Consider the following 24985-nt stretch of genomic DNA (forward strand, 5'->3'; position numbering starts at 1 on the left):
TAGGGGTGATGAAGAAATGGGAGAGAGAGTCTGAGAGGGGTTTGAAAATGAGGGGGTTAAAATTAGAGCCTTGTGAATGAAAGAAGAGATTTTTTTTAGAGATTAAGTTGTTGGGTTTGGTGGTGGAGTGGCGGTGGGGTTGAGGAGGAAGTTTTTGTGGCTTGCAAGATCTCTGGAAATGGAGGTTTCATGGCTGGGTGGGTGCGCTGGGTGAGGATGATGGTGTTTTTTTTTTTTTTTTGGAAAAAATTTACAAATAGGACACATACTTTGATGATTGTTTCATTTTGGGACATTAAGTTTGATTCGTGTTAATGAAGGACACATACTTTTATTTTGTGTCAATTAAGGACCATATTATTTTCAGTTTTTATCTCAACTTTGACCTGACGTTGGACCTATCAAAACTCCACAAAATCTAGCAAACTTATATTTAGTTTAAAGCTATGCATCTCCTCTTTACAACCATATAAAGATTATTCAAATCGGACATCTACAACTCTAGATAATTTGCCAAAAAGTAGGGTACCCAAAACTGTCCAATCGGACCTCTGAAAAAAATTTCAGAAAATCGGACAGTTTCGGGTACCTTACTTTGGGGCCGATTATCTGGAGTTGTAGAGATCCGATTTGAGTGATGTTCACATGGTTGTAAAAAGGAGATGTATATCTTTAAACCCATTATATTAAAACTCTTCCAAAAATAATAATGGATGTATATTAAATACATACAATAATGAGAATATTAAAAAGTTAATTCTTAAGTAAAAAAGATATGTGTAAACTTCTTATTGGTCCAAATAAAGTGGGTTCTGTAATTTTTTTTTGTCTGACAATAAAAAACTAATATGGAAAGACTAAGATACCCTTATCTTTAACAGAAATATTAACACAATGTAACCGAGGTCTGAGTCAAAACAAAAATTTAAGTGGTGAAGTGAAAAACAATTCAAATTTCAGGTGGGTAAAGTGTTAAAAAGCCTTTCAAAAATATATGAAAGCACTCTTCCCACCCTATAATAACCTATAATATACTGACTCAAACATCCACTCACTATACACTCGTCTTCCCACCCCTCTAAACTATCCTCCCACTCACCCATCTGTTTTCATAATTATTTTCTTCATAAAACCAAGTCATTATAGAAATGAGTGAATTTCGATCAATACATGCACGAAATTAGATAGATCGAGTTAGCAGTGGGATTTTGATAAGCTCAGGCCGTTCCTCACTTCCTCCCACTATAAGGCGATCAAGTCGATCACATTGCTGCTGTTCCTATAGGCCTTGAGGGTTGCAAGCAGGCTGTGGCTTTTTTTCAATCAAATCTTCCTAATAGCTTACCGTATATTGAGCAGGAAAGCTCCGGATTGGGTTTTTTATTACCGATTAAAATCAAATAGTATCATCAATTTTAATTAAGTTTACTAAAGGGAATTAGGGAGTGGGAATAGTGCTTTTATAGTTTTTTAAATTTAATGAGGGGGTAAAAATAAGATGAGTGAGAAAATAAGATAAAAGGGGTGTTGAGAATTAAGTAAAGCAAATAATGATGTAGACTCAGACCACATTGGTAGACCTTAGGTGAGTATCCCTCACAAAGTGCAGTGGCCTATGGAGGCCACTAACCTAGGCAATGGGCCTTCTTGATTTCCATTGACGCCACCAGGAATGTATGTTTCACCATACCACATATATCCCTTATGTACGGTCATGTAAACATACATAGCTCCTCTTACTCTTACTTGTTTACGATATGGCCGGGATTTACAAAATGAAATACACTTTAGAACCTAACATCTTTCCAACTTTTTTCTCTACTCTTTCACATGACATTTTGTGAGATTGATGTAAGCTCTTTACCATATGATCAGAGAGTTGGGAAAAAAGTTTGGAAAAGAGGATCATTCTATAGTATCTTTCCGAGTGAAATAAACTAAGCCATGTAGACAAACTAGCTGTTTCCCCATTAAAATTGAGAAGATCCAAACAAAACAAGCAAATAGGTCCGTATCTATAAATGTCATCCTTCAAGCTAGTTCACCAAAGACGGACAATATAATGTTTAAATCTTTCCTACACAGTGAAGGTGTAAACTTTCACGTTCTCCTATAAATCTGTCCAAGTCTCAAAGCTTTGTACGTACGTACCCAACCAAACCTCCCAAAGACAGAAACTTGGAAATCCAAAAGATGTCGTCTGAGAAGAAGATGATAACCCTAAGGAGCTCGGACGGAGAGACGTTCGAGGTGGAAGAGGGTGTGGCTCTGGAATCGCAGACCATAAAGCACATGGTGGAGGATGAATGCGCAGACAATGGGATTCCTCTGCCAAATGTGACCAGTAACATCCTTGCAAAGGTCATCGAGTACTGCAAGAAGCACATGGAGGCGGGGACGTCCAATGGCAACAAGGAGTCTCTCAAGGCTTGGGACGATGAGTTCAAATATGAAGCTGGTCGACCAGAACGTTCTCCACGACCTCATATTGGCAGCAAACTATCTCAACATTAAGAGCCTTCTGGATCTTACTTGCCAGACTGTTGCGGACATGATCAAGGGAAAGGCTCCTGAACAGGTTCGCCAGACTTTCAACATCACCAATGACTTCACTCCTGAGGAAGAAGCAGAGCTTCGTAGGGACAACCAATGGGCATTTGAGTAATAGTAGGAATATTCATATAATTATATTTTGAGTATTTTTAAAGGTTGTGAGACCCGTAAGTAACAGACTATATCATTCAATATTTCAATGGCAATAAATCGAAGCATCCAAAGGGGTTTGTGTAAAATATTGGAAACTCGCTCAAGTTCAATCTCTACACTATGAACTGAAATTCATCCAGACAAACATTCTAATGTCTATCTTTGGTGAACTTGATGGATGCTATTTTATAAATATGGACCTATTTGCTTGTTCTGTTTTCGACGGCATTGGATCTTCTTACTTGGTATGAACCTTACATGGATGAATTATAGAACCTTGTGTGATAGAGATAAGAAAAAAGTTGGAAAAATTGTTGGGAAAGTATATATTTTCCGTTTTGGTTGAGAAGAAGAAGAACCAAGATGCTTAGCTACTTTTCTACGCCCACAGACAACTATAAGCACGAATCACAACGGCAGTAATATTTGAGGTTGTGATTGGTTCGATCTTACTGCCACTACTACAATAATATAAATAGACGACACTATCTACACAACGGTTGTTTTAAAACTGTTGTGTAGTTTTAAAACATAACAGTTTTTAAAAAAACTGTTGTATTTATGCATGAAATACAGTGGTTTTTTGTGGGATAGATTTTATGAACTTGCCTAGACAACACTTATTAGCCGTGACCGTTGTGTATGTGAAAGAAAATGAAAAAAACCGGTGTTACAGTATTTTAATTAATCCTCTCGATTTGTGTCCTCCTCTATCACTTACACATACAAACCTCTCTCTCTCTCTCTCTCTCAAACCCTCTTGATCTGCTCTCTCTCTCACTATCAAACTTTCTCTTCTGTTCTCCTTACTCTCTATCTCTCTCACACCCTCCCCTCAATCGACCTCGCCCTCGCCCTCTGACCTTACCCTCGCCCTCGCCCTCGCCATCGCCATCGCCCTCTTTTCTTTCTCAGACTCGATCGTCCTCACCATCGAAACCCAAAAGCTGCCTCTCACCTCGCCGTCTAGTTTAATGGGTCTGAGCAAAACAAATTCTAGTCACAGGTAATCTCTTTTCATTCTGCTTTTTCTCTTTGATTACACTTGTGGAGATAAATGGTCAGTGAGGGTTTTGTAGTCTAATAATAAGGGTCCGTTTGCCCACCATTTTTCTATGCTTGGATCTTCTGTTCTTTCTAGGTTTCTTTTAGATCCGGTGATGAACCAAGGTCAAGAGCGTCATTAAATACTCATTCCTCTCTTTCTCTCTATGTCTCGCTATTTCGTTTACTAATTCAAGGTTAGGTTCTTTATGTTTTTTTATTTTCGTTTTCTAGGGCTTTTGATTTTCATTTTTAGGGCTAAGTTGTGATTTTGTGATTTCTAAAATCGGAGAGGAGAGGTTGTATGGCAAGTAGAGTGGAACACGAGTACGACTATCTGTTCAAGATCGTGTTGATCAGAGACTCTGGTGTGGGCAAATCGAACTCTACAGGCAAGTTTTATTTTTGGGTTTTGATTAGTTTGCTTGTGTTTAATCTTAGTGTGGAAGCTAATTTATGTTTTACTCCTTTTATTTTATGAGCGTTGTATGTGAATTTTGTTTGTCATGCTGCCCAGGTGGTTTAATTTGTGGAATTAGAATTAACTTGGTTGATGTTTTAGAAGGTTGTGTATGTGAGTTTGGATAGTTAAGAGCTTTTGATAATTATTTGTATGTTTTTTTTCCTTTAGGGATTTGCTGTGTTTGATTGAAGATATATCAATAGAAAAAAAAAATTGTTATTAATAGCTTGGTCAATGAGGCTCATATTGGTTTTTTTAGTACTTTGTTTTTGTGAAGGTTATGATTGATGAACTCTAGATGGGGCTGTCAATGTCTAAATTTAGATGGGAGATGAACTGCACAAGATCCCAGTTTTGGATCTTAAGAACCAGTAACTTGGATTGGTTTAGTTTTTCTGAAATTTTGTAGTGTGTCATGTTTCTTGTTGTTGTCTGGTTATGATCAAAATAAAGATGACGTGCATTCTTACTCAGATTGTGATACAGCTGAATATTTTAAATGATCTTTATTTAGCATAGAGCGTTTCAAGGTACTTCCCTTATCTTTTCTTCTTGTTCCTTCAAAATCAATTCAGATGTAAGAAAGCAAAATCTAATATTTTTTGTAATAGTACTTTGTCTCTGTTTGTATTGGTGAATGGTGATTCTCGGAAGTGGGCTTTGGTATTTGTTCTAGCTTGTATTGTTTGCAAGCTAGAACAAGAAGATGATGAAAAAGAAGATAAGAATTAAAGTCTGGATCTTAATTAAGTTTCTCTTTTCATAGAGTTTGTATTTTAAGTTATTTCTCTGTTTTTTACTCTTGGGTGTTATGGTTTTAAGTGGGTAATGATTTTAAATGTCTGGAGGGATCAAATTTGGTTCTTTGAGCTCCACATTGTCACCATTGATGACTGATTGTAGGAATTACCATACATTTTCATGGATGGTCTTGTGATAAAAGCCTTTTGACTGAATTGATCTTATTGGCTTTTTGAGTAGGCAAATCTGGTTATGTGTAATGTTTTGAATCTTTTGATGTGTTTGTTCATGCTTTTTGTGTAATGCAATCATTAGTTTGTTGTTTCTCGCTGTCCATTTAACAATTGAATTTCGGTGGCTAATACCCCACAGACAGGAATCGTAAGAGGTTGTATATAACTCAATTGTTGTTGGTAGTAATGTATGTCAGTGCAACTCTAATGAGCTAGCTTGCCATTATTGGCTCCCGAGCCCTAAAAGGGTCTCACAACTTTCAAAAACACTGAAATGGACAAGGAGTTTGAAGTTTAACTTGTCGAATTCAGATTCAATATTGAGCGACTTTGAACACTAACAAAAAATCTGGTGCAAATTGTGCAATTGCAACTGTGCTAAAAAAAAAAAAAAATCCAACAAACAAATACAAGCCTTTGACAATAAACTATCAATCTTAAAGAGTGCTGCTATTTGCACACCCTTTTTTTCTCTTTGCACACCCTTTCCTAAAAAAAAAAAAAAAAAAACCTCAAGAGAAAAGATCCTTATACCCCATCTATTTTTCTTTTTGCACACCCTTCCTAAACAGAAAAAAAAAACACACACCCAAAAATCACACACCCCATCCCCCATCTCCCCCCCCCGTACACACTCCCTCACCCACACACCCCATCCCCACCTCTCCTCTCTCCGGCACCACCTCTCCTCTCTCCGGCACCACCCCTCCCCTCCACCAAGCCTCAGCCCCGTCGCACCCTCCCTCCAGCCCACCTCCTTCCCCTCCACCCAGCCCGACCTCTTCCCTCCCCTCCACCCAGCCCCGGCCCCACTCTCTCTCCTTCCCTCTCTCTCTTTCTCTGTTAACACACCCGCGCAGCACCTTCTGCACCACCCTGCTCGCAGCAGTACCACCATCGGACCTTCCTCGCGCGCAGGCCGTTCGGTAGTCATCCGCCGAAACCGGCGGGTTCGTTCGGTAGCCATCCGTCGAAGCTGTCAGTTTCGTTCGGCAGTCATTTGCCGAAACCATTAGTTTCGTTCGGTGGTTGTCTACCGAACCAACCGCAGCGACAGAGAAAGGGAGGGAAGAGAGAAGGGAGAGAGGAGAGAGGGAAGGAGAGAGAGAGAGAGATGGAGGAGCCGAGGAGGGGCTTCCGGGCTGGTTGTGGTGGCTGTTTTGGGGGTGCTGTGGTGATGGTGCATGCGGAGAGAAAGGAAGATGGTGGTTAGTGGTGGCGCGCGGTGGTGGTGCTGCGAGGAAGGTGGTGCTGCGCGCGGTGGTGATTGGGCGAGTGGAAAGGAGAAAGGGGCTGCCGGGCTTGGAAGGAAAAAAAAACAGAGGGCTGCGTGGGTGGGTGGGTGTGGTCGGGTGAGGGAGATGAAGGGGGGTGTGTGTGGCTGGGTGTGTGTGTTTTTTTTTGTCTGTTGATGGGGTGTGCAAAAGAGAAAAAATGGAGTTGGGGTGTGTTGGGTGAGGGTGAGTGTGGTCTTTTCCTTTAATTTTTTATTGTTTTTTTACAAAAAGGTGTGCAAAAAGAAAAAAAAGGGTGTGCAAATAGCAGCACTCATCTTAAATTATAAACCAACGAATCTCTTAAAATATGTGCAGTTGATGGGATAGCCCAATTAAGGGCCACATAATTGCCCCTTGCATCCAAGTTCGATTCCCCATCCCTCAAATAGATAAAAAGAAAATCTTTTAAAATATGTTAAAACACACCCTCACATAATCAAATCACTTGTTTGTCCAAGATAAAGATCAGTATGTTTAATCGAATTACGATCGATCAACTCCTGATGCTAAGGCTTGAAGACAAGACGGCACTGGGTGAACAATGTAAAGCGGCCGGGAGACTCGGGAGAGCTATGTGATTGAGGTAGGTTAAAGTGTTAGACCTACCTGTGTTCTTTCCCTTGCCGTATATCCCAAAAATAACATTGTAATTGTGGTTTTCATGGAGATGTAGAGGGTCACTTCATGTCTGGCATGCAAAGAGGCCATCCAATCTTCAGAGTACAAATGTGAAACTTCATGATGGCTTATCTTTTTTTGTTCTTTGATCATACACCATTTTCGGCTTTTTTCTTTCTTTTTTTAGATGCCACATATATATAAAGTTGATTGTGGAATCAAATACATGCGTTTTAAGGGAATCATAGAATTCCAACTTTAATTCCCATCATTTTCTTGCAAACGTACCAAACAGATTTTTTTTTTTTTTTAAATCAAGTTAATTATGTATTCCTTCTTCAATGAAATAGCTATTAAATGCTAGCATTTACAAGGGTTGGTAAGCGTGCAGGAAACCACACAATGGGGAAAGGCAATATGTTTAGCTTCAAGCAGAGGGTGTATGCTGTAAACTAGCTTTGGAAGGATCTTACGGCTTATATGCCCAGAATCTGGGAGGGACAACGATTTAGCACCACTTGATCTTTTGACACCAGCCAGATTTGACAACCATATATTATTAGCTTAACATACTCCAAAGGATCAAAGGTTTGCTTGGTTCTGACGGTGTGTTGGTCACCGAAGATCATGAAGGAGAGATACTAAGGCAGGTGTGGGCTTATAGTTGAGAAACTTTTCTTTGCTTCATTTGTAAAGTCAATATATATGATCAAACATCAATACAATCACTGGAAACCAAGGAGAGAGATCATGAAGAATTGTAGGTTGGTGATAAGTCCCACATCGAAAAGGAGAAAGAGGAGGCATGTGTAAGTGATGGTACATAAGAGAGATGTGTGGATTGGTAAAACTTACTTACCTGGATGGGGTGAATGGGCGATCAAGAAGGCCCATGGCCTAGGTTGGTGACCTCCATTGCACTTTGGGAGGGGTGCTCGCCTAAGATCTACCCATGTGGCCATGTGGTAGAGCCTACATCATTATTTGTTGCAGCGAGGGCCTGCGTTCGCGCGGCCCTTGTCCCAAGCCATAGTTCAAAATATATTTCTTCGATCTAGGTGCTTGGTATATACATCACTGAGAAATCAACAACCTGGTGTTTCTTGGTATAGTTCCTGATGTATTATTTTTCAAGTTAAGAAGTTGGTTTGTTCTTTTCTATTTTGGAAATGCTATCTTGGAATTTTGGAACGGGTATTTTACTCATAGTTTTCATTATGATTTATTAATATTATAATGCTAAATCGAATGCATGAGAATAAGGATAAGAATCGCTTGTTTCTTTGTAAATGCAAACCTTTGTTGGGTTTTGTTATAAAAAAACGGAATCTAATTTGGTAAAAATTAAAGCAATCACGTAACATAACAAAAACCGGTTCAATTAGGAGACCTAAAACATAACTATTCTCCACTCGAGAACAGAAGCCCTAGGAAGCAGAATATAAACCGACCCTGTAATTATATCAACATTCCTAAACATTCCTATCATACTAGTATCAACATTAATTGCATGTTAAGAAGGATCTCGATCTGCAGGCCGGTCACTCAAATGTCGATTGGTTCTCCTTGCAAACCTCTGGTTCTTCCTCAGGAGTGAAGTCATTCGTGAGGTTGAAAGTCTTGCGAATCTGTTCAGGAGTCTTTTCCTTGATCATGTCTGCAACAGTCTGGCAGGTAACATCCAGAAGGCTCTTAATGTTGAGATAGTTTGCAAAACTGTAAATAAACTCTTCGGCTTCGTTTGGTGCATAGGATTGGATAAGATAAGATAAATGACAAAATCATATGTGTTGAAGGAAGAAGATGAAGGGTGTTTTCTAACTTGAAGGAAGAAGATGGATTAGCTATAAGGGGGAGCTTATCCCTCATAATCCCACCATTTTGGGGGGGATTGGAAGAGATAAGTTTTTTTCTATAATTAGTCTATCTCTTTTTCATTTTTTTCCTTAAAGTTAGAAGATTATTCCTTGAATACATATAATTTTGCCATTTATTCTATTATATCCAATCCTATGCACCAAACGAGACCTTCATTTCCAAAAAAATAATAATTGTAGGACTGGGAAGCTAGTCCAACTGAATGGTAACTCAATCCCTTTAACAATCTCGATCTATCCATTTAACAACTGGAAAAAAAAAAATTAATGCTTCCTCCAACTGAATGGTAGCAGCTGCCTTCTCTATTTGCTTTTCCTTTTTCCTAATACTATGTGGAAAAACCAAAAGCTCTCTCTCTCTCTTTCCCATTCAACCAATCTGGTGGGTAACTCAACTTACTCAGATATGGGACGAGAACAACAATCTACGCAAGAATGTTTACATTGACTTTGTTCTTTTGTTAATAATTTATGTTTCTAGTGTCAATTCTTGTGTGGAGTTAATAATCGACGCGATGCATCTCTTTTAGATAGCTATATATGGAGGCATAGTGAGTGAAAACTGAAACGCAAGCTGGCTCCAATCTAATATCTCCTGGAACAGTTTAAGTTTAATTTTTTAGGAGCCATTGAGCCTCTTATTTCTGTATTACATATATGCTTTAGAACTTAATTAATGATGGCATGTTGTTCCTATAATTTGCGCTATAAATGAGAATGACTACTGACTAGCACATTTGTGACTTTTAGAGGTTCCCATAAATTGGCCAGCAGATAGTGCAGAGCTAATTAGCAAACATTGAATTAATATAACACTAGTACACTACTCACTAGTACTAGAAAAACACTCATTCCGGCCAAAATGCCCAAATATATATGGATCCGGTACACTAACACATTTTTTTACATTGAGCACAAAGACAACCTATTATTCACTTTTTGGGGTACATGATTGTGTCAATATTAGGCCCGAAAATCATGCCTAATATAAAGAAGAATTGCTACACTAACTATTTCTTTGGGTGGAATCTGATTTTATTTTGAAGGCGCGCACAAATATTTGTGTCCTTGTCTGACATTTGTGACCTCATGTATTAATAATATCTTTTTAATATCTGAGGTTGGGATTTCGTCTTATTTTTGTTCGGGGGCACTGAAAAGCTGCTAAGCATTCTTCTTCTTATCCAAAAAAGAAAATGCTTTAGAACCCAACTATATTTCCAACTTTTCTCTCATCTCTTTCACACGAAGTTCTGTAAGCTAAGCTTCATATATATATATATATATATATATGTATACCATGTGAGAAAGTTGGGAAAAAGGATTTTGAAAAGTGATAGATGAGCGATCTATATATAGTACTACCTTCCCGCTGAAATAAAATAAGCAATTCATTGTAGGCCATATATGGGCAAGCTGTTTCCCCATTGAAATTAAGATGATCCGATGCTGTCGAAAATGAAACAAGCAAATAGGTTTGTATCTATAAAATATCATCCATCAAGTTCACGAAAGGTAGACATACATTATAATTGTTTATATGTCAGAAAGAATTTCAATTCATACTGTAGAAGATGGTAGTAAAAGATGTTCTATAATGGGTAATAACTCCCACATCGAAAAGGAGTACGAGGAGGCATGTGTAAATGATAGTACATAAGAGAGATGTGTGGATTGGTGAAACTTACTTACCTGGATGGGGTGAATGGGCGATCAAGAAGACCCATGGCCTAGGTTGGTGACCTCCATTGCACTTTGAGAGGGGCGCTCGCCTAAGGTCTACCCAAGTGGTAGAGCCTACATCATTATTTGTTGCAGTGAGGGCCTGCGTTCGCGCGGCCCTCGTCCCAAACCATAGTTCAAAATTCTTATAGTTGCTCGGGTATATATGCATGCTATTTGTTACATTAATTCCTTCAATTTCTTGGTTTCTTTTGGTTAGACATCACTGAGAAATCAACAACCTGGTGTTTCTTGGCATATATAGTTCCTGATGTATTATTTTTTAAGTTAGGAAGTTGGTTTGTTCTTTCCTATTTTGAAAATGCTATCTTGGAATTTTGAAACGGGTACTCCGTTTTCATTATGATTTATTAATATTCTAATGCTAAATCCAATGAATGAGAATAAGATCAAATCTCTTGTTTCTTTGAAAATGCAAACCTTAATTTGTTGGGTTTTGTACTAAAAAAAAAAAAGAATCTAATTTGGTAAAAATTATAAGGTCCATTGATTTTAGGTACCAAATTATAATGTTTTTTCATTTCAACTACTAAAACATTTATGTCATTTCAGTTTAGGTACTAAATTTCAGTTTAGGTACCAACTTTAAAAAACATAGTTATATCGAACTGTGACTGTCTAACAGTCATAACTTTTTTATTGATTTATTGTTTTTTCAATATTTGCAAGACTTAAACTTTAATATTTAGTCTTTGGGTTATAGGATTTCATCCCCCAAACCTAAATCAAAAGTATGAAATCCTAAAAATTTTGATTTTTTATAAATTTTAAATAGTCACAATTGTGATTGTTCGACAATTACAACTGTAACTGTTCGACAGTCACAACTGTATGACAAACTGATTTGTGACCTAATCCAAAATGTTTTACTCTAGGTTAGTACCTAAACTAAAAAAAATTAGTGTCTTACTGCTTTATTAAAAAACTATTGATATTTGGTATTTAATCATAATTTTCTAAAAATTATACCTTAGGGTTAATTTCACATTTTTGTGAGATATTTTGGGTTGTGTGTTGAAGAGGGTCTTTTCAAATTGTTTTTTAGCTCCTTTTTTATAATAAGTCATTTATTTTGTCCTTAAGTTTTGTAGTCAGATATGTGATTTAGAAAGACTAATTTTTTAGAATAGGTAAACAACTGTAGATGAGTTATTTAGTAACTTTAGTAGTGGATAACTATTGTTGATGACTAGAGAATGAGATAAGGATGATGACTGACTTGCAAATATGTTCGGTCAAGAGTTTGGGTTAATAACTTAATACTTGCTGGCCCGTCTTTTACTTCAACTTGCTGATATCCACTTAGAAATATCACAGCAACCTCTCAAAATATTCACGTGGGCCATGTCCCATTTTGGGTGGGATATAAACACGATGAATCAGATTAGAAGTACAACTTGGATGTAAGTTGACTTTATTTTCTCCACGTCATACTTCTTTTTTGTTCTGACAGCATACTAGCTTGTAAATTAAAGTAGCAGTAGTAACAAGTACTTCTCCAAAAATATAAATGCCACCAGTGGAATGATGATTCATGTGCTGAAAAGAGAGATGGAAAACTTCTTGAGTTGTTTACTATTATGTGTTTTCTTTTCCTGGATCTCAATCCAAGTCCTTCATTCATTTGTAAGTTCAAGAAGAAGAAGAAGCAAAGCCAATCACAGAAGGCTTAGGCTTCCACCGGGACCAAAGCCATTTCCCTTGATCGGGAATCTGTTGGAGATTGGCGACAAACCCCACGTCTCCATGACTAAGCTTTCCCAACGCTATGGCCCCATAATGAGTTTGCAACTTGGCCAAATAACCACAGTTGTAGTTTCTTCGCCAACCATGGCCAAACAAATCCTCCGAACCCACGACCAGTCCTTGTGCTACCGAACCGTCCCAGACGCAGTCCAAGCCGCCAAACATGGCGAGTACGGCATCTCTTGGGTACCAAACATGGCAAACAATTGTGACTTGCCGAATTTGCAAGTCACAATTGTTTGCCACTAAGATTCTTGATGCCAACCAAGGCCTCCGGCGTATAAAAGTTCAAGAGCTGATCAACGATGTACATAACAGTATGGTAGCGGGTAAAGCAGTAGATATTGGAAAAGCTGCTTTTAAAACTACGCTGAATCTGTTATCGCGTACTGTCTTCTCTGTGGATTTGGCAGACACGAGTAGTGAGACGGCGAGAGAGTTCAAGGAGGTGGTGTGGGGTATCATGGAAGAGGCTGCCAAACCAAACCTAGCCGACTACTTTCCTGTACTTAGGAAGATTGACCCTCAAGGCATAAGGCGGCGCATGACCAATCATTTTCGAAAAATGATGGATCTCTTTGGCCAATTCATCATCCAAAGATTGGAATCAAGAAAAAAGGATGATTATGTCACTAATAATGATATGCTAGATACTCTTTTAAACATCTCTGAGGAGAATGAGAATATGGACAAGACCGAAATTGAACATTTGTTTCTGGTTAGTCCCGACTTCTTCTTTAATTTCTTGATCAACTTGTTTGATAATAGGAACCTACTTGAGTTTATTGTGATTGTTATGATTAGAAAGAGTAACAAATTTAATTATAGCCAATTCTGCATGCAATATATATATATAGGATCTATTTGCTGCTGGGGCAGATACAACTGCAACCACATTGGAATGGGCAATGGCCGAACTACTACGACACCCGGAAAGCCTGTCGAAAGCTCAAGCCGAGATGGAGCAAATCATTGGAAGAGGAAAACAAGTCGAGGAATCCGACATTACTCGACTCCCTTACTTACAAGCAATAATCAAAGAAATCTTCCGGTTGCACCCGACAGTTCCTTTGCTACTCCCCCACAAAGCCGAAGCAGACGTAGAAATCGGGGGTTATACAGTTCCAAAGGGTGCACAAGTGCTAGTGAACGCATGGGCCATTGGCAGGGACCCCAGCATTTGGGACAAGCCAACCTCATTTTTGCCTGAGAGGTTCTTGGGATTAGATCAAATTGATGTTTTGGGTAGGAACTTTGAGCTTATCCCATTTGGTAGTGGAAGGAGAATATGTCCTGGATTGCCATTGGCAATGCGAATGTTACAGTTGATGTTGGGGTCGCTTCTTAACTCCTTTGATTGGAAGCTTGAAGATGGGGTTTTGCCAGAGACTATCAACATGGAGGAGAAATTTGGGCTCACCTTACAGATGGCTCAGCCTCTCAGAGCTGTGCCCAAGTAAGAGGACAACCCCATTGGTTTCAACAATAATGGAAAATTATGTTGTGAATTTTAATATCTCAATAATGGAAAATTAATGATGTGGTGCGGGCATCATATAGCATGCGGACAAGTTCTATATATATCAGGTATTGATTTTCTATCCTTAAATCTGTTTGTTACAAGAACGGTGTCCACATTGTAGATGCTCTAGCTCCTTAATAATTATAAAGTGTGTTGTAAGAATGTAAGCAGAATAATCATTCTGTGAATTTATACTCATATATTATGCACAACTATTTTGTCAACTATACTCAAATGTTTGATTATCTGTGACCCATTGGATTAACAAACTGGCCGGCAAACACAGGTGGAGTATCACTGTACAAGTACTAGTTGTTAACAATACTAGTTAATTACCTAATAACGTACCAGCGACCCAAAACTATTTGTCAACTCTAGCTACTCAAATATTTAATTAATTGCATGTGACCCATTGGATTAACATAATTAAGCATATTTTCTCTGCCATTCTATCTCTTCTTTCTCGTACACTACCAAACGTCGACCTAAATAAAATATTATAGATTGAATAAAACGTAGAGTGAAAAAAGTAAAGAGATTGAATAAAGAGATCAAGGTCAAGGGTGGGGCAAATCATCGAAGTGATAGTTTGTAATTACCTTATTTTATAGGGTGGTTTTTTATTTTTTATTTTATTTTAAGTCTACTTGAAAAATAAGGTTGATAACCCAGTCCAAACGATACAATAAATCTCAGCCCGGTCTACTTTAATGAAATGCGCGCTATATGAAACTCACCGAGCACTCGCTGAACAGTTTTGAGCGTTCGGTACTGTTCACCAAGTGATCGGCAATTATTATTGTGCAACAATAACTATTTGAACTACATATATACAAATAATACTTATAGATATACCTTATATCTTTTCTTACACATATATCAAAAACTAATGAAACCAATATAAAACACACAATTGAAGCTTACAAAGTCACATTCACTCGTATTATAACTTAAAAATGGATCTATTTGTCATTGCAATCTTTTAGGTGAGTTTAGTTATCATTAAAGACTATAAAATAAATTTTAAAATAAATTTACTGTATTTTCTTTCTTTAATATAAACATTAATATTGATTCATATAAATTTTCATTAAATGATTCCTTTTCAGGCCTTGCTTGTTAACATTCCCGTCAAAAGAATTACAAATTTAACTCTTTTGAATGTAAAATGACTAAATTACCACTTATTTAAATTATGGTCGAGCTAGTGGTTGGATGTAGATATTGTCTCCACCAGTGTCTCGACTATTATTTTAACCACAATGCATGGAGAGTCAAAATTGTAAATTATTAACGGAAAGGTCAAAAGGTTACAAAACAAAAACTTTAATTCAGGTCTCAAAAAAACTTTTAATATTTGGAAAACCAGCATGCTTAACATTTTTAAACATACAATCAATTCTTCTTTGGCTTTTTATTAAAGGTGATTAATTTGCAAGCCAAAAATACTAGAAACCTTAAGTCCAAGGACAGCCGGCCCAACATGCAATAAATGCAACGTATAGAGTGACCTGCAGATAGAGGTCCTTCTTAACATGCAATGTATGATAGGATCGTAGGAATGTGTAGGAATGTTGATATAATTACAGGGTCGGTTTATATATTTTCTGCTTCCTAGGGGTTCTGTACGTTCTGGAGAATAGTTAATGTTTTAGGTCTCCTAATTAAACCGGTTTTTGTTATGTGATTACTTTAATTTTTACCAAATTAGATTCCTCTTTTATTTTTTTTTTGGAGTATCGAAAACCCAACAACGATTTGCATCTTCAAAAAAACAAGCGAGTCTCTTACTCTCATTCATTGGATTTACCATTATAATAATATTAATAAATCATAATGAAAAACTATGAGTAAGATACCCGTTTCAAAATTCAAAGATATATATATATATATATATATATAGCATTCCCAAAATAGAAAAGAACAAACCAACTTCTTAACTTAAAAAATAATAGATGACTAACCAAAAGAAAACAAGAAATTGAAGGAATTAATGAAACAAATAGCTTCTATATATATACCCAAGCAACTAGAAGAAATTTGAACTATGGTTTGGGACGAGGGCCGCGCGAACGCAGGCCCTCACTGCAACAAATAGTGATGTAGGCTCTACCACTTGGGTAGACCTTAGGCGAGCGCCCCTCTCAAAGTGCAATGGAGGTCACCAACCTAGGCCATGGGCCTTCTTGACCGCCCATTGACCCCATCCAGGTAAGTAAGTTTTACCAAACCACACATCTCTCTTATGTACCATCACTTACACATGCCTCCTCTGTCTCCTTTTCGATGTGGGACTTATCAACAACCTTCAATTCTTCATGATCTCTCTCCTTGGTTTCCAGTGATTGTATTGATGTTTGATCATATATATTGACTTTACAAATGAAGCAAAGAAAAGTTTCAGACTTATCATTCAATATTTCAATGGCAATAAATCGAAGCATCCAAAGGGGTTTGTGTAAAATATTGGAAACTCGCTCAAGTTCAATCTCTACACTATGAACTGAAATTCATCCAGACAAACATTCTAATGTCTATCTTTGGTGAACTTGATGGATGCTATTTTATAAATATGGACCTATTTGCTTGTTCTGTTTTCGACGGCATTGGATCTTCTTACTTGGTATGAAGCTTACATGGATGAATTATAGAACCTTGTGTGATAGTCTGATAGAGATGAGAAAAAAGTTGGAAAAATTGTTGGGAAAGTATATATTTTCCGTTTTGGTTGAGAAGAAGAAGAACCAAGATGCTTAGCTACTTTTCTATGCCCACAGACAAATATAAGCACGAATCACAACGGTACGTAGTAATATTTGAGGTTGTGATTGGTTCGGTCTTACTGCTCCTAAGGAATAGTTCAGCATAGTAGTTATGAAGTAATCTAGGCATCTATCAATTGGCAATGGGAGGGTGGACAATTTGTATTGCGTGACATGAAAGCACGTGTAACCGTTGGGCCTAATACGTGGATAACATACTTTGATATCATGAAGTAATTTAGGGATTTATCCCAAAACCAATTAGCAATAGGAGGAGTAGCCCAAACACTTATAAGCTACTGTGCAAGGTCTCACATTTTTAATGTGAGATCTTTCTCTCAACAATGCCTACACTAACATGAAGGGTATAACAGTCAGTATATATACGCGGGCAAAAATGGTGGGCACAATCATATGTGTATGCGCCCAAAACTTGAATGGCACTTGACTACTTGTGCTTGTGTTCAATGTCAAACAGTGTGACGAATTCATTTTTTGTGCTTTTTGACCCATAGTGAAATGTCATATTAATTCAATGCTCGCTAATTAGCTCTTCACTGCTTTGAGGCCAATTTATGAGAACCAGCCTCAAGAAGTCACAATGTGCTAGTCAGTACTAGTGAGTAGTGTACTAGTGTTATATTAATTCAATGTTTGCTAATTAGCTCTGCACTATCTGCTGGCCAATTTATGGGAACCTCTAAAAGTCACAAATGTGCTAGTTAGTAGTCATTCTCATTTATAGCGCAAATTATAGGAACAACATGCCATCATTAATTAAGTTCTAAAGCATATATGTAATACAGAAATAAGAGGCTCAATGGCTCCTAAAAAATTAAACTTAAACTGTTCCAGGAGATATTAGATTGGAGCCAGCTTGCGTTTCAGTTTTCACTCACTATGCCTCCATATATAGCTATCTAAAAGAGATGCATCGCGTCGATTATTAACTCCACACAAGAATTGACGCTAGAAACAGAAATTATTAACAAAAGAACAAAGTCAATGTAAACATTCTTGCGTAGATTGTTGTTCTCGTCCCATATCTGAGTAAGTTGAGTTACCCACCAGATTGGTTGAATGGGAAAGAGAGAGAGAGCTTTTGGTTTTTCCACATAGTATTAGGAAAAAGGAAAAGCAAATAGAGAAGGCAGCTGCTACCATTCAGTTGGAGGAAGCATTAATTTTTTTTTTTTTTTTTCCAGTTGTTAAATGGATAGATCGAGATTGTTAAATGGATTGAGTTACCATTCAGTTGGACTAGCTTCCCAGTCCTACAATATATTATTATTTTTTTGGAAATGAAGGCCTCGTTTGGTGCATAGAATTGGATATGATAGAATAAATGGCAAAATTATATGTATTCAAGGAATAATCTTCTAACTTTAAGGAAAAAAATGAAAAAGAGATAGACTAATTATAGAAAAAAACTTATCTCTTCCAATCCCCCCCAAAATGGTGGGATTATGAGGGATAAGCTTCCCCTTATAGCTAATCCATCTTCTTCCTTCAAGTTATAAAACACCATTTGTTTTCTTCCTTAAATACATATAATTTTGTCATTTATCCTATTTTATCCAATCCTATGCATCAAACGAAGCCTAAGAGTTTATTTACAGTTTTGCAAACTATCTCAACATTAAGAGCCTTCTGGATGTTACCTGCCAGACTGTTGCAGACATGATCAAGGAAAAGACTCCTGAACAGATTCGCAAGACTTTCAACATCACGAATGACTTCACTCCTGAGGAAGAAGCAGAGGTTGGCAAGGAGTATAGAGATTAACCAAAAGGGTGATTGGAAATCTTAAACTTTATTCACGGCAGCAGGTAGATATATACAAGTACAAGCAGCTAGATATATACAAGTACAAGACTGAATTATCTATAAAACTGGAAGACCTATTCTTAAGGAATCCTAGAAGACCAATCAGCTGAAACAATAATTCAAGTTTGAAAACATTTGAATACAGCAGTTACACAAGAGACATCTCTTACATGCCCCCTCAAGATGAGCCGCGATCAAAGAGGCCAATCTTGGAGCAGAGTAATTGAAAGCGAGCTGTAGATAAAGGTTTGGTCAGAAGATCAGCAAGTTGATCCATAGAGGAGACATGGGCTACCCGTAGCATGCCAGATTGTACCTGATCCCGGATGAAGTGATAATCAACAGCCACATGCTTCATGCGAGAGTGAAAAACAGGGTTGGAGCTGAGTTGTGTGGCACCCACGTTATCACAATATATTACAGGCATAGTAGAAACGGGAAAACCAAGTTCAGACAGAAGAGAGCACACCTAACGAAGTTCTGCAGATGTAGCCGCCACAGAGCGATACTCGGCTTCGGTAGATGATCGAGCAACAGTGGATTGCTTTTTAGAACTCCAAGAAATCAGATTTTTACCCAAATACACAAGATAAGCACCAGTGGAAGAGTAATTGTCCCTGTTACCAGCCCAGTCGGCGTCTGAAAATGCATGAAGGGTGTCCGAAAAACTATGAAGAGACATGGGTGAACTGCGATGAAGGAGAAGGCCTTTGGACATGGTACCACTGAGATAACGCAAGATGCGTTTCACAAGAGCCCAATGTTCCGTAGTAGGGCGGTGCATGAATTGGGACATCTTGTTGACGGCGTAGAAGATATCGGGCCGAGTGAGAGAGAGATACTGCAGACTCCCAACAGTGGCACGATACTGAGTGGGGTCAAGAAGAAGAGTGCCATGAGCAAGAGAAATTGTAGAAGAACTAGTAGGCAATGGCGTGAGGACCGGTTTAGCACCTTGCATGTGCGTGCGTTTCAGCAAGTCATCAATATAACCTTTCTGTGAAAGTAAAAGACCATGAGAATGAGGAAGAACCTCAACACCCAAAAAATAAGATAAGGACCCAAGGTCTTTGAGAGAGAAGCGGCCAGCTAAGGAAGCAACAAACTCTGTGACAGCTGCAACATTGTTACCCGTTAGGATAATGTCATCCACATACACCAATAAATAAAGAATGGAGCCAGAGCAATTATATATGAAAAGAGATGTGTCTGAATGAGAGTTGCGGAACCCAGATTGCAAGAGAAATTGGCGCAACTCATGGTACCAGGCACGTGGGGCTTGCTTGAGACCATAAATGGTTTTGTGGAGCTTGCAAACATGTGTTGGATGATCCGGGTCCACGAAACCTGGTGGTTGTGCCATGAAAACAGTTTCGGTGAGGTGACCCTGCAAGAAAGCGTTATTGATATCCAGTTGCCGAAGTGACCACCCATTACTTACAGCAATACTAAGAACTAATCGAACAGTAGTGGGCTTAATAACTGGACTGAAGGTCTCATGAAAATCCACACCGGGCCGTTGATGAAAGTCTTTAGCTACAAGGCGAGCCTTGTACCTGTCAATAGAACCGTCAGAAAGCCTTTTAATACGGAAAACCCATTTACAACCTACCAAATTGGTAATACCGGCAGAAGGAACAAGCTCCCATGTTCCATTACAAACAAGTGCATTGTACTCTTCAGACATGGCTTGACGCCAGTTAGGATCTTTGATGGCTTGAGTGATAGAGGTGGGTTCAAGGATTGGTGATGGTGACTTAATGGCATGAAGATTGAGTTTTTGAACTGGTTTAACAATGTTGTTTTTGGCTCGGGTAAGCATAGGGTGGCGGGTGGGAGGTGGTGGCGGTGGGGTTGGAGATGGTGAAGATTGGACTTGGGTTTGCAGGGCAGGTGGGGTGGGCTCGGTTTGGGGCATAGGGGGGGTGGTCGCGGTTTGTGGCATGGGTGTGGTGGTCTGGGTGTGTGGCATAGGGGGGGTGGTCGCGGTTCGTGGCAAGGGTGGGGTGGTCTGGGTGTGTGGCATGGGTGGGATGGGCTCGGTTTGTAGTATGGGTGATGTGGGCTCGGTGTGGGCTTGTGGTATTGGAGAGATGGAGATAGGATTGTGCAGTAATGGTGCAGTGGAAAGAGAGTGTGACTGACCTGTAGAAGACAGCAGCTCCTGAGGGCGGTCCACTGATGGCGTGGTGGTGACCAGCGACGGGGTAGGAGGGACGGGAATGACAGGTGGAAACCATTGGGCTGGATTGGTGGTGGCTAAATGGGAGAGGTCAGTAGGGAGTGATGTATATGGAAAATTAGTTTCAACAAATTGGACATGGCGAGACACATATGTTTTAGAGGTGGAGAGATTGAAACAGATGTATGCACTTTGGGATAGAGAGTATCCCAAAAATACACAAGGTTGGGATTTAGGTTCTAATTTATGAGATGTATATGGTCGAAGCCATGGGTAACATAGGCAGCCGAAAACCTTCAATTTGGAGTAGTTAGGACTCTTTTGAAAAATTGCCTCATATGGAGATGTAAAGTTAAGTCCAGGAGTGGGCATTCTATTAATCAAATAAACGGCAGTGGCAAGGGCATGGGGCCAAAAAGTAGTGGGAATAGATGCATGAGAAAGGAGAGACAGGCCAGTTTCCACAATATGTCTGTGTCTTCTTTCTGAGTATCCATTGTGTTCTGGAGTATGAGGTGGTGTAGTTAAGTGAGTGATGCCATGGTGGGATAAAAAATTTTTAAGACCGATATACTCTCCCCCATTGTCTGAATAAAGAGTGATTATTTTTTGTTTGAAGTAATTTTCTACAAGAGGTTTATATTTTTGAAAAATGTCATGCACATCTGATTTTCGTTTGAGAGGATAGAACCATGTATATTTGGTAAAATGATCAACAAATATCACATAATACTTAAAACCATCTTGCGACAAAATTGGGGAGGTCCATACATCAGAAAAGAGTATTTCCAATGGTTTAGTAGAGACAAGTGAAGAATTTGAAAAAGATAACTTATGACTTTTATTAATATGACAAGCATTACATGAGAATTCTTTTGGCATGGGAGAAGAAGATTGTAAATGATAATTGGAAATAATAAATTTTAAAATAGGAAAGGCTGGATGACCAAGGCGGTGATGCCAATTTGAAGAAGTGGTTTTGATGTGGGAGAGTGCAAAGATTGGGGAAGTGACAGGAGGTGAGGATGCTGGCCATTCATACACGCCTGCGTTGGTACCGCCGGTCAGGAGAATGCTTCCTGTGCTAAGGTCCTTCACATGAAAACAAGAGGGTAAGAATTCAACAGAAGTATTATTTGAGGAGCAAAATTGAGAAATAGAGATTAAATTCTTTTGCATGTTAGGGACACAAAGAACATCATTTAAAGTGAAGGAATGGTTTGTTGAGGAGAGGGAGAGGGAGCCAGTGTGAGAGATAGAGAGATTGGTACCATCACCGATCATAACATCATCAGAACCATGATATGGAGTGTGAAGAGACAGGTTACTCAGGTCTGTAGTAACATGGTGGGATGCTCCACTGTCGAGTAGCCAATTTGGTTTGGTGTTAGAGCTTGCTGCAAATTGAGCTTGAGGTTGCCACGGTCTGGTATTGGCCGGAGATCCAGCAGCAGAGGAGGGTTGAACAGCCACAAATTGAAAGGATGGACAACGCTTGGCAGTATGACCTTGGACACCACAGACTTGACAGTAACCTTGATATGGGCGTGGTGGAGGCCGATTGTTGTTGCAGTTTGAGGGGCTAGAGGTAGAAGATGGCCGCCAATTTTGAGAGGGTGGACGCCAAGTGGTTTGACCTGGTTGAGAGGAGGTATTGGAGTTGGGACGCCAAGTGTTGCCTGAATGGTTGGGTCGCCAATTGTTGGTGGGGAAGGATGTCCGATTGGCAGGATTGGCTGTAATAGGGTGGGGAAGCTCGGGCTTGGAGTGAACAGGAAGTGAAGCTTCAAAGGAGAGCAACTTTTCATGAAGCTCCTCAAACGAGATTGGGTTGTCACGAGCCTGAACAGCCCGGACAAGTTCTTTGTATTCTTCTCCAAGGCCATCTAGAATTTTTTCAGTGAGGTCTTATGCATCCATTGGGGCACCGAGAATAGCAAGCTAGTCAGAACGAGCTTTGATTGAGTGAAGAAAGTCAGTGATAGTCATAGTGCCTTTGTTGGGATTTTTCAGAAGATTTTTGACTTGTTTGATGCGGCCATGAGTTGGTTTGGCATAGGTGTTGGAGAGGGTGTTCCAAGCTTCCCTGGAGGTGGTGGCACGAGCAACAAATGAAATAAGAGTTGGAGAAAGAGAGCCAATGATGGCATTCAGAATTAATTTGTCTTGGCGTACCCAAGTGCGATAGGCTGGATTGGGGGTGGTGACAGTGTCGGTGGTGAGAGTTTGGGGAGGGCAGGGTGTGGTTCCATCAATATACCCCAGAAGATCATAGCCAACAAATAAGGATTCAAATTGAATTTTCCAAGAAAGATAATTTGTGGAGGTGAGTTTGATGGGAGTTTGGGCAGCTGTGTTTATGGTGAGGAGTTGATGATTGTTGGAAGTGAGAATGGCGTGAGGTGTTGCCATTGAGTTTGAAAAAAAAAAGATTAACAGGGGAGAGATTTTATGGCTCTGATACCATATAGAGATTAACCAAAAGGGTGATTGGAAATCTTAAACTTTATTCACGGCAGCAGGTAGATATATACAAGTACAAGCAGCTAGATATATACAAGTACAAGACTGAATTATCTATAAAACTGGAAGACCTATTCTTAAGGAATCCTAGAAGACCAATCAGCTGAAACAATAATTCAAGTTTAAAAACATTTGAATACAGCAGTTACACAAGAGACATCTCTTACAAGGAGAACCAATGGACATTTGAGTGACCTGCAGATCGAGATCCTTCTTAACATGCAATTAATGTTGATACTAGTATGATAGGAATGTTTAGGAATGTTGATATAATTACAGGGTCGGTTTATATTCTGCTTCCTAGGGCTTCTGTTCTCGAGTGGAGAATAGTTATGTTTTAGGTCTCCTAATTGAACCGGTTTTTGTTATGTACATGATTGCTTTAATTTTTACCAAATTAGATTCCCTTTTTTTTTTTTTATTACAAAACCCAACAAAGGTTTGCATTCACAAAGAAACAAGCGATTCTTATCCTTATTCTCATGCATTCGATTTACCATTATAATATTAATAAATCATAATGAAAAGTATGAGTAAAATACCCGTTCCAAAATTCCAAGATAGCATTTCCAAAATAGAAAAGAACAAACCAACTTCTTAACTTAAAAAATAATACATCAGGAACTATACCAAGAAACACCAGGTAAGTTGTTGATTTCTCAGTGATGTCTAACCAAAAGAAAACAAGAAATTGAAGGAATGAAACAAATAGCTTTTGTATATACCCAAGCAACTAGAAGAATTTTGAACTAGGGTTTGGGACAAGGGCCGCGCGAACGCAGGCCCTCGCTGCAACAAATAATGATGTAGGCTCTACCACATGGCCACATGGGTAGATCTTAGGCGAGCACCCCTCCCAAAGTGCAATGGAGGTCACCAACCTAGGCCATGGGCCTTCTTGATCGCCCATTCACCCCATCCAGGTAAGTAAGTTTTACCAATCCACACATCTCTCTTATGTACCATCACTTACACATGCCTCCTCTTTCTCCTTTTCGATGTGGGACTTATCACCAACCTACAATTCTTCATGATCTCTCTCCTTGGTTTCCAGTGATTGTATTGATGTTTGATCATATATATTGACTTTACAAATGAAGCAAAGAAAAGTTTACAGACTTATCATTCAATATTTCAATGGCAATAAATCGAAGCATCCAAAGGGTTTGTGTAAAATATTGGAAACTCGCTCAAGTTCAATCTCTACACTATGAACTGAAATTCATCCAGACAAACATTCTAATGTCTATCTTTGGTGAACTTGATGGATGCTATTTTATAAATATGGACCTATTTGCTTGTCTGTTTTCGACGGCAGTGGATCTTCTTACTTGGTATGAAGCTTACATGGATGAATTATAGAACCTTGTGTGATAGAGATAAGAAAAAAATTGGAAAAATTGTTGGGAAAGTATATATTTTCCGTTTTGGTTGAGAAGAAGAAGAACCAAGATGCTTAATTAGCTACTTTCCTACGCCCACAGACAAATATAAGCACGAATCACAACGGCCGTAATATTTGAGGTTGTGATTGGTTCGATCTTACTGCTCCTAAGGAATAGTCAGCATAGTAGTAATTATGAAGTAATCTTTGCATCTACCAATTGGCAATGGGAGGGTGAACAATTTGTATTGGGTGACATGAGAGCACGTGTAACCGTTGGGCCTAATACGTGGATAACATACTTTGATATCATGAAGTAATTTAGGGATTTATCCCA

The 24985-nt window shown here is 38.8% G+C and overlaps 1 protein-coding gene, 2 non-coding genes and 4 pseudogenes across 3 annotated transcripts; 5 read left to right on the forward strand and 2 right to left on the reverse strand.

Annotated features, from left to right (window-relative positions):
* Window positions 1-2193: 2193 nt before the first annotated feature.
* On the forward strand, window positions 2194-2665 carry LOC147273558 (SKP1-like protein 1A pseudogene; annotated as a pseudogene).
* A 5268-nt stretch (window positions 2666-7933) lies between these two features.
* Window positions 7934-8103, forward strand: LOC147273559 (U1 spliceosomal RNA; annotated as a pseudogene).
* A 2540-nt stretch (window positions 8104-10643) lies between these two features.
* On the forward strand, window positions 10644-10804 carry LOC147273560 (U1 spliceosomal RNA). Its single transcript, XR_015119780.1, has one exon. It is a non-coding gene; the product is annotated as a U1 spliceosomal RNA (small nuclear RNA).
* Window positions 10805-12611: 1807 nt separating this feature from the next.
* Window positions 12612-13261, forward strand: LOC147273561 (geraniol 8-hydroxylase pseudogene; annotated as a pseudogene).
* Window positions 13262-13305: 44 nt separating this feature from the next.
* LOC147273562 (geraniol 8-hydroxylase-like) lies at window positions 13306-13908 on the forward strand. Its single transcript, XM_086256866.1, has one exon. The coding sequence runs from the start codon at window positions 13357-13359 to the stop codon at window positions 13906-13908; it is 552 nt and encodes a 183-aa protein (XP_086112992.1). The 5' UTR covers window positions 13306-13356.
* Window positions 13909-16028: 2120 nt separating this feature from the next.
* Window positions 16029-16189, reverse strand: LOC147273563 (U1 spliceosomal RNA). Its single transcript, XR_015119808.1, has one exon. It is a non-coding gene; the product is annotated as a U1 spliceosomal RNA (small nuclear RNA).
* A 7836-nt stretch (window positions 16190-24025) lies between these two features.
* Window positions 24026-24195, reverse strand: LOC147273564 (U1 spliceosomal RNA; annotated as a pseudogene).
* Between the last annotated feature and the right edge of the window lie 790 nt (window positions 24196-24985).

Source organism: Dryas octopetala, chromosome 9, assembly GCF_963921425.1.
Source record: "Dryas octopetala chromosome 9, drDryOcto1.1, whole genome shotgun sequence".
Lineage (NCBI taxonomy): Eukaryota > Viridiplantae > Streptophyta > Magnoliopsida > Rosales > Rosaceae > Dryas > Dryas octopetala.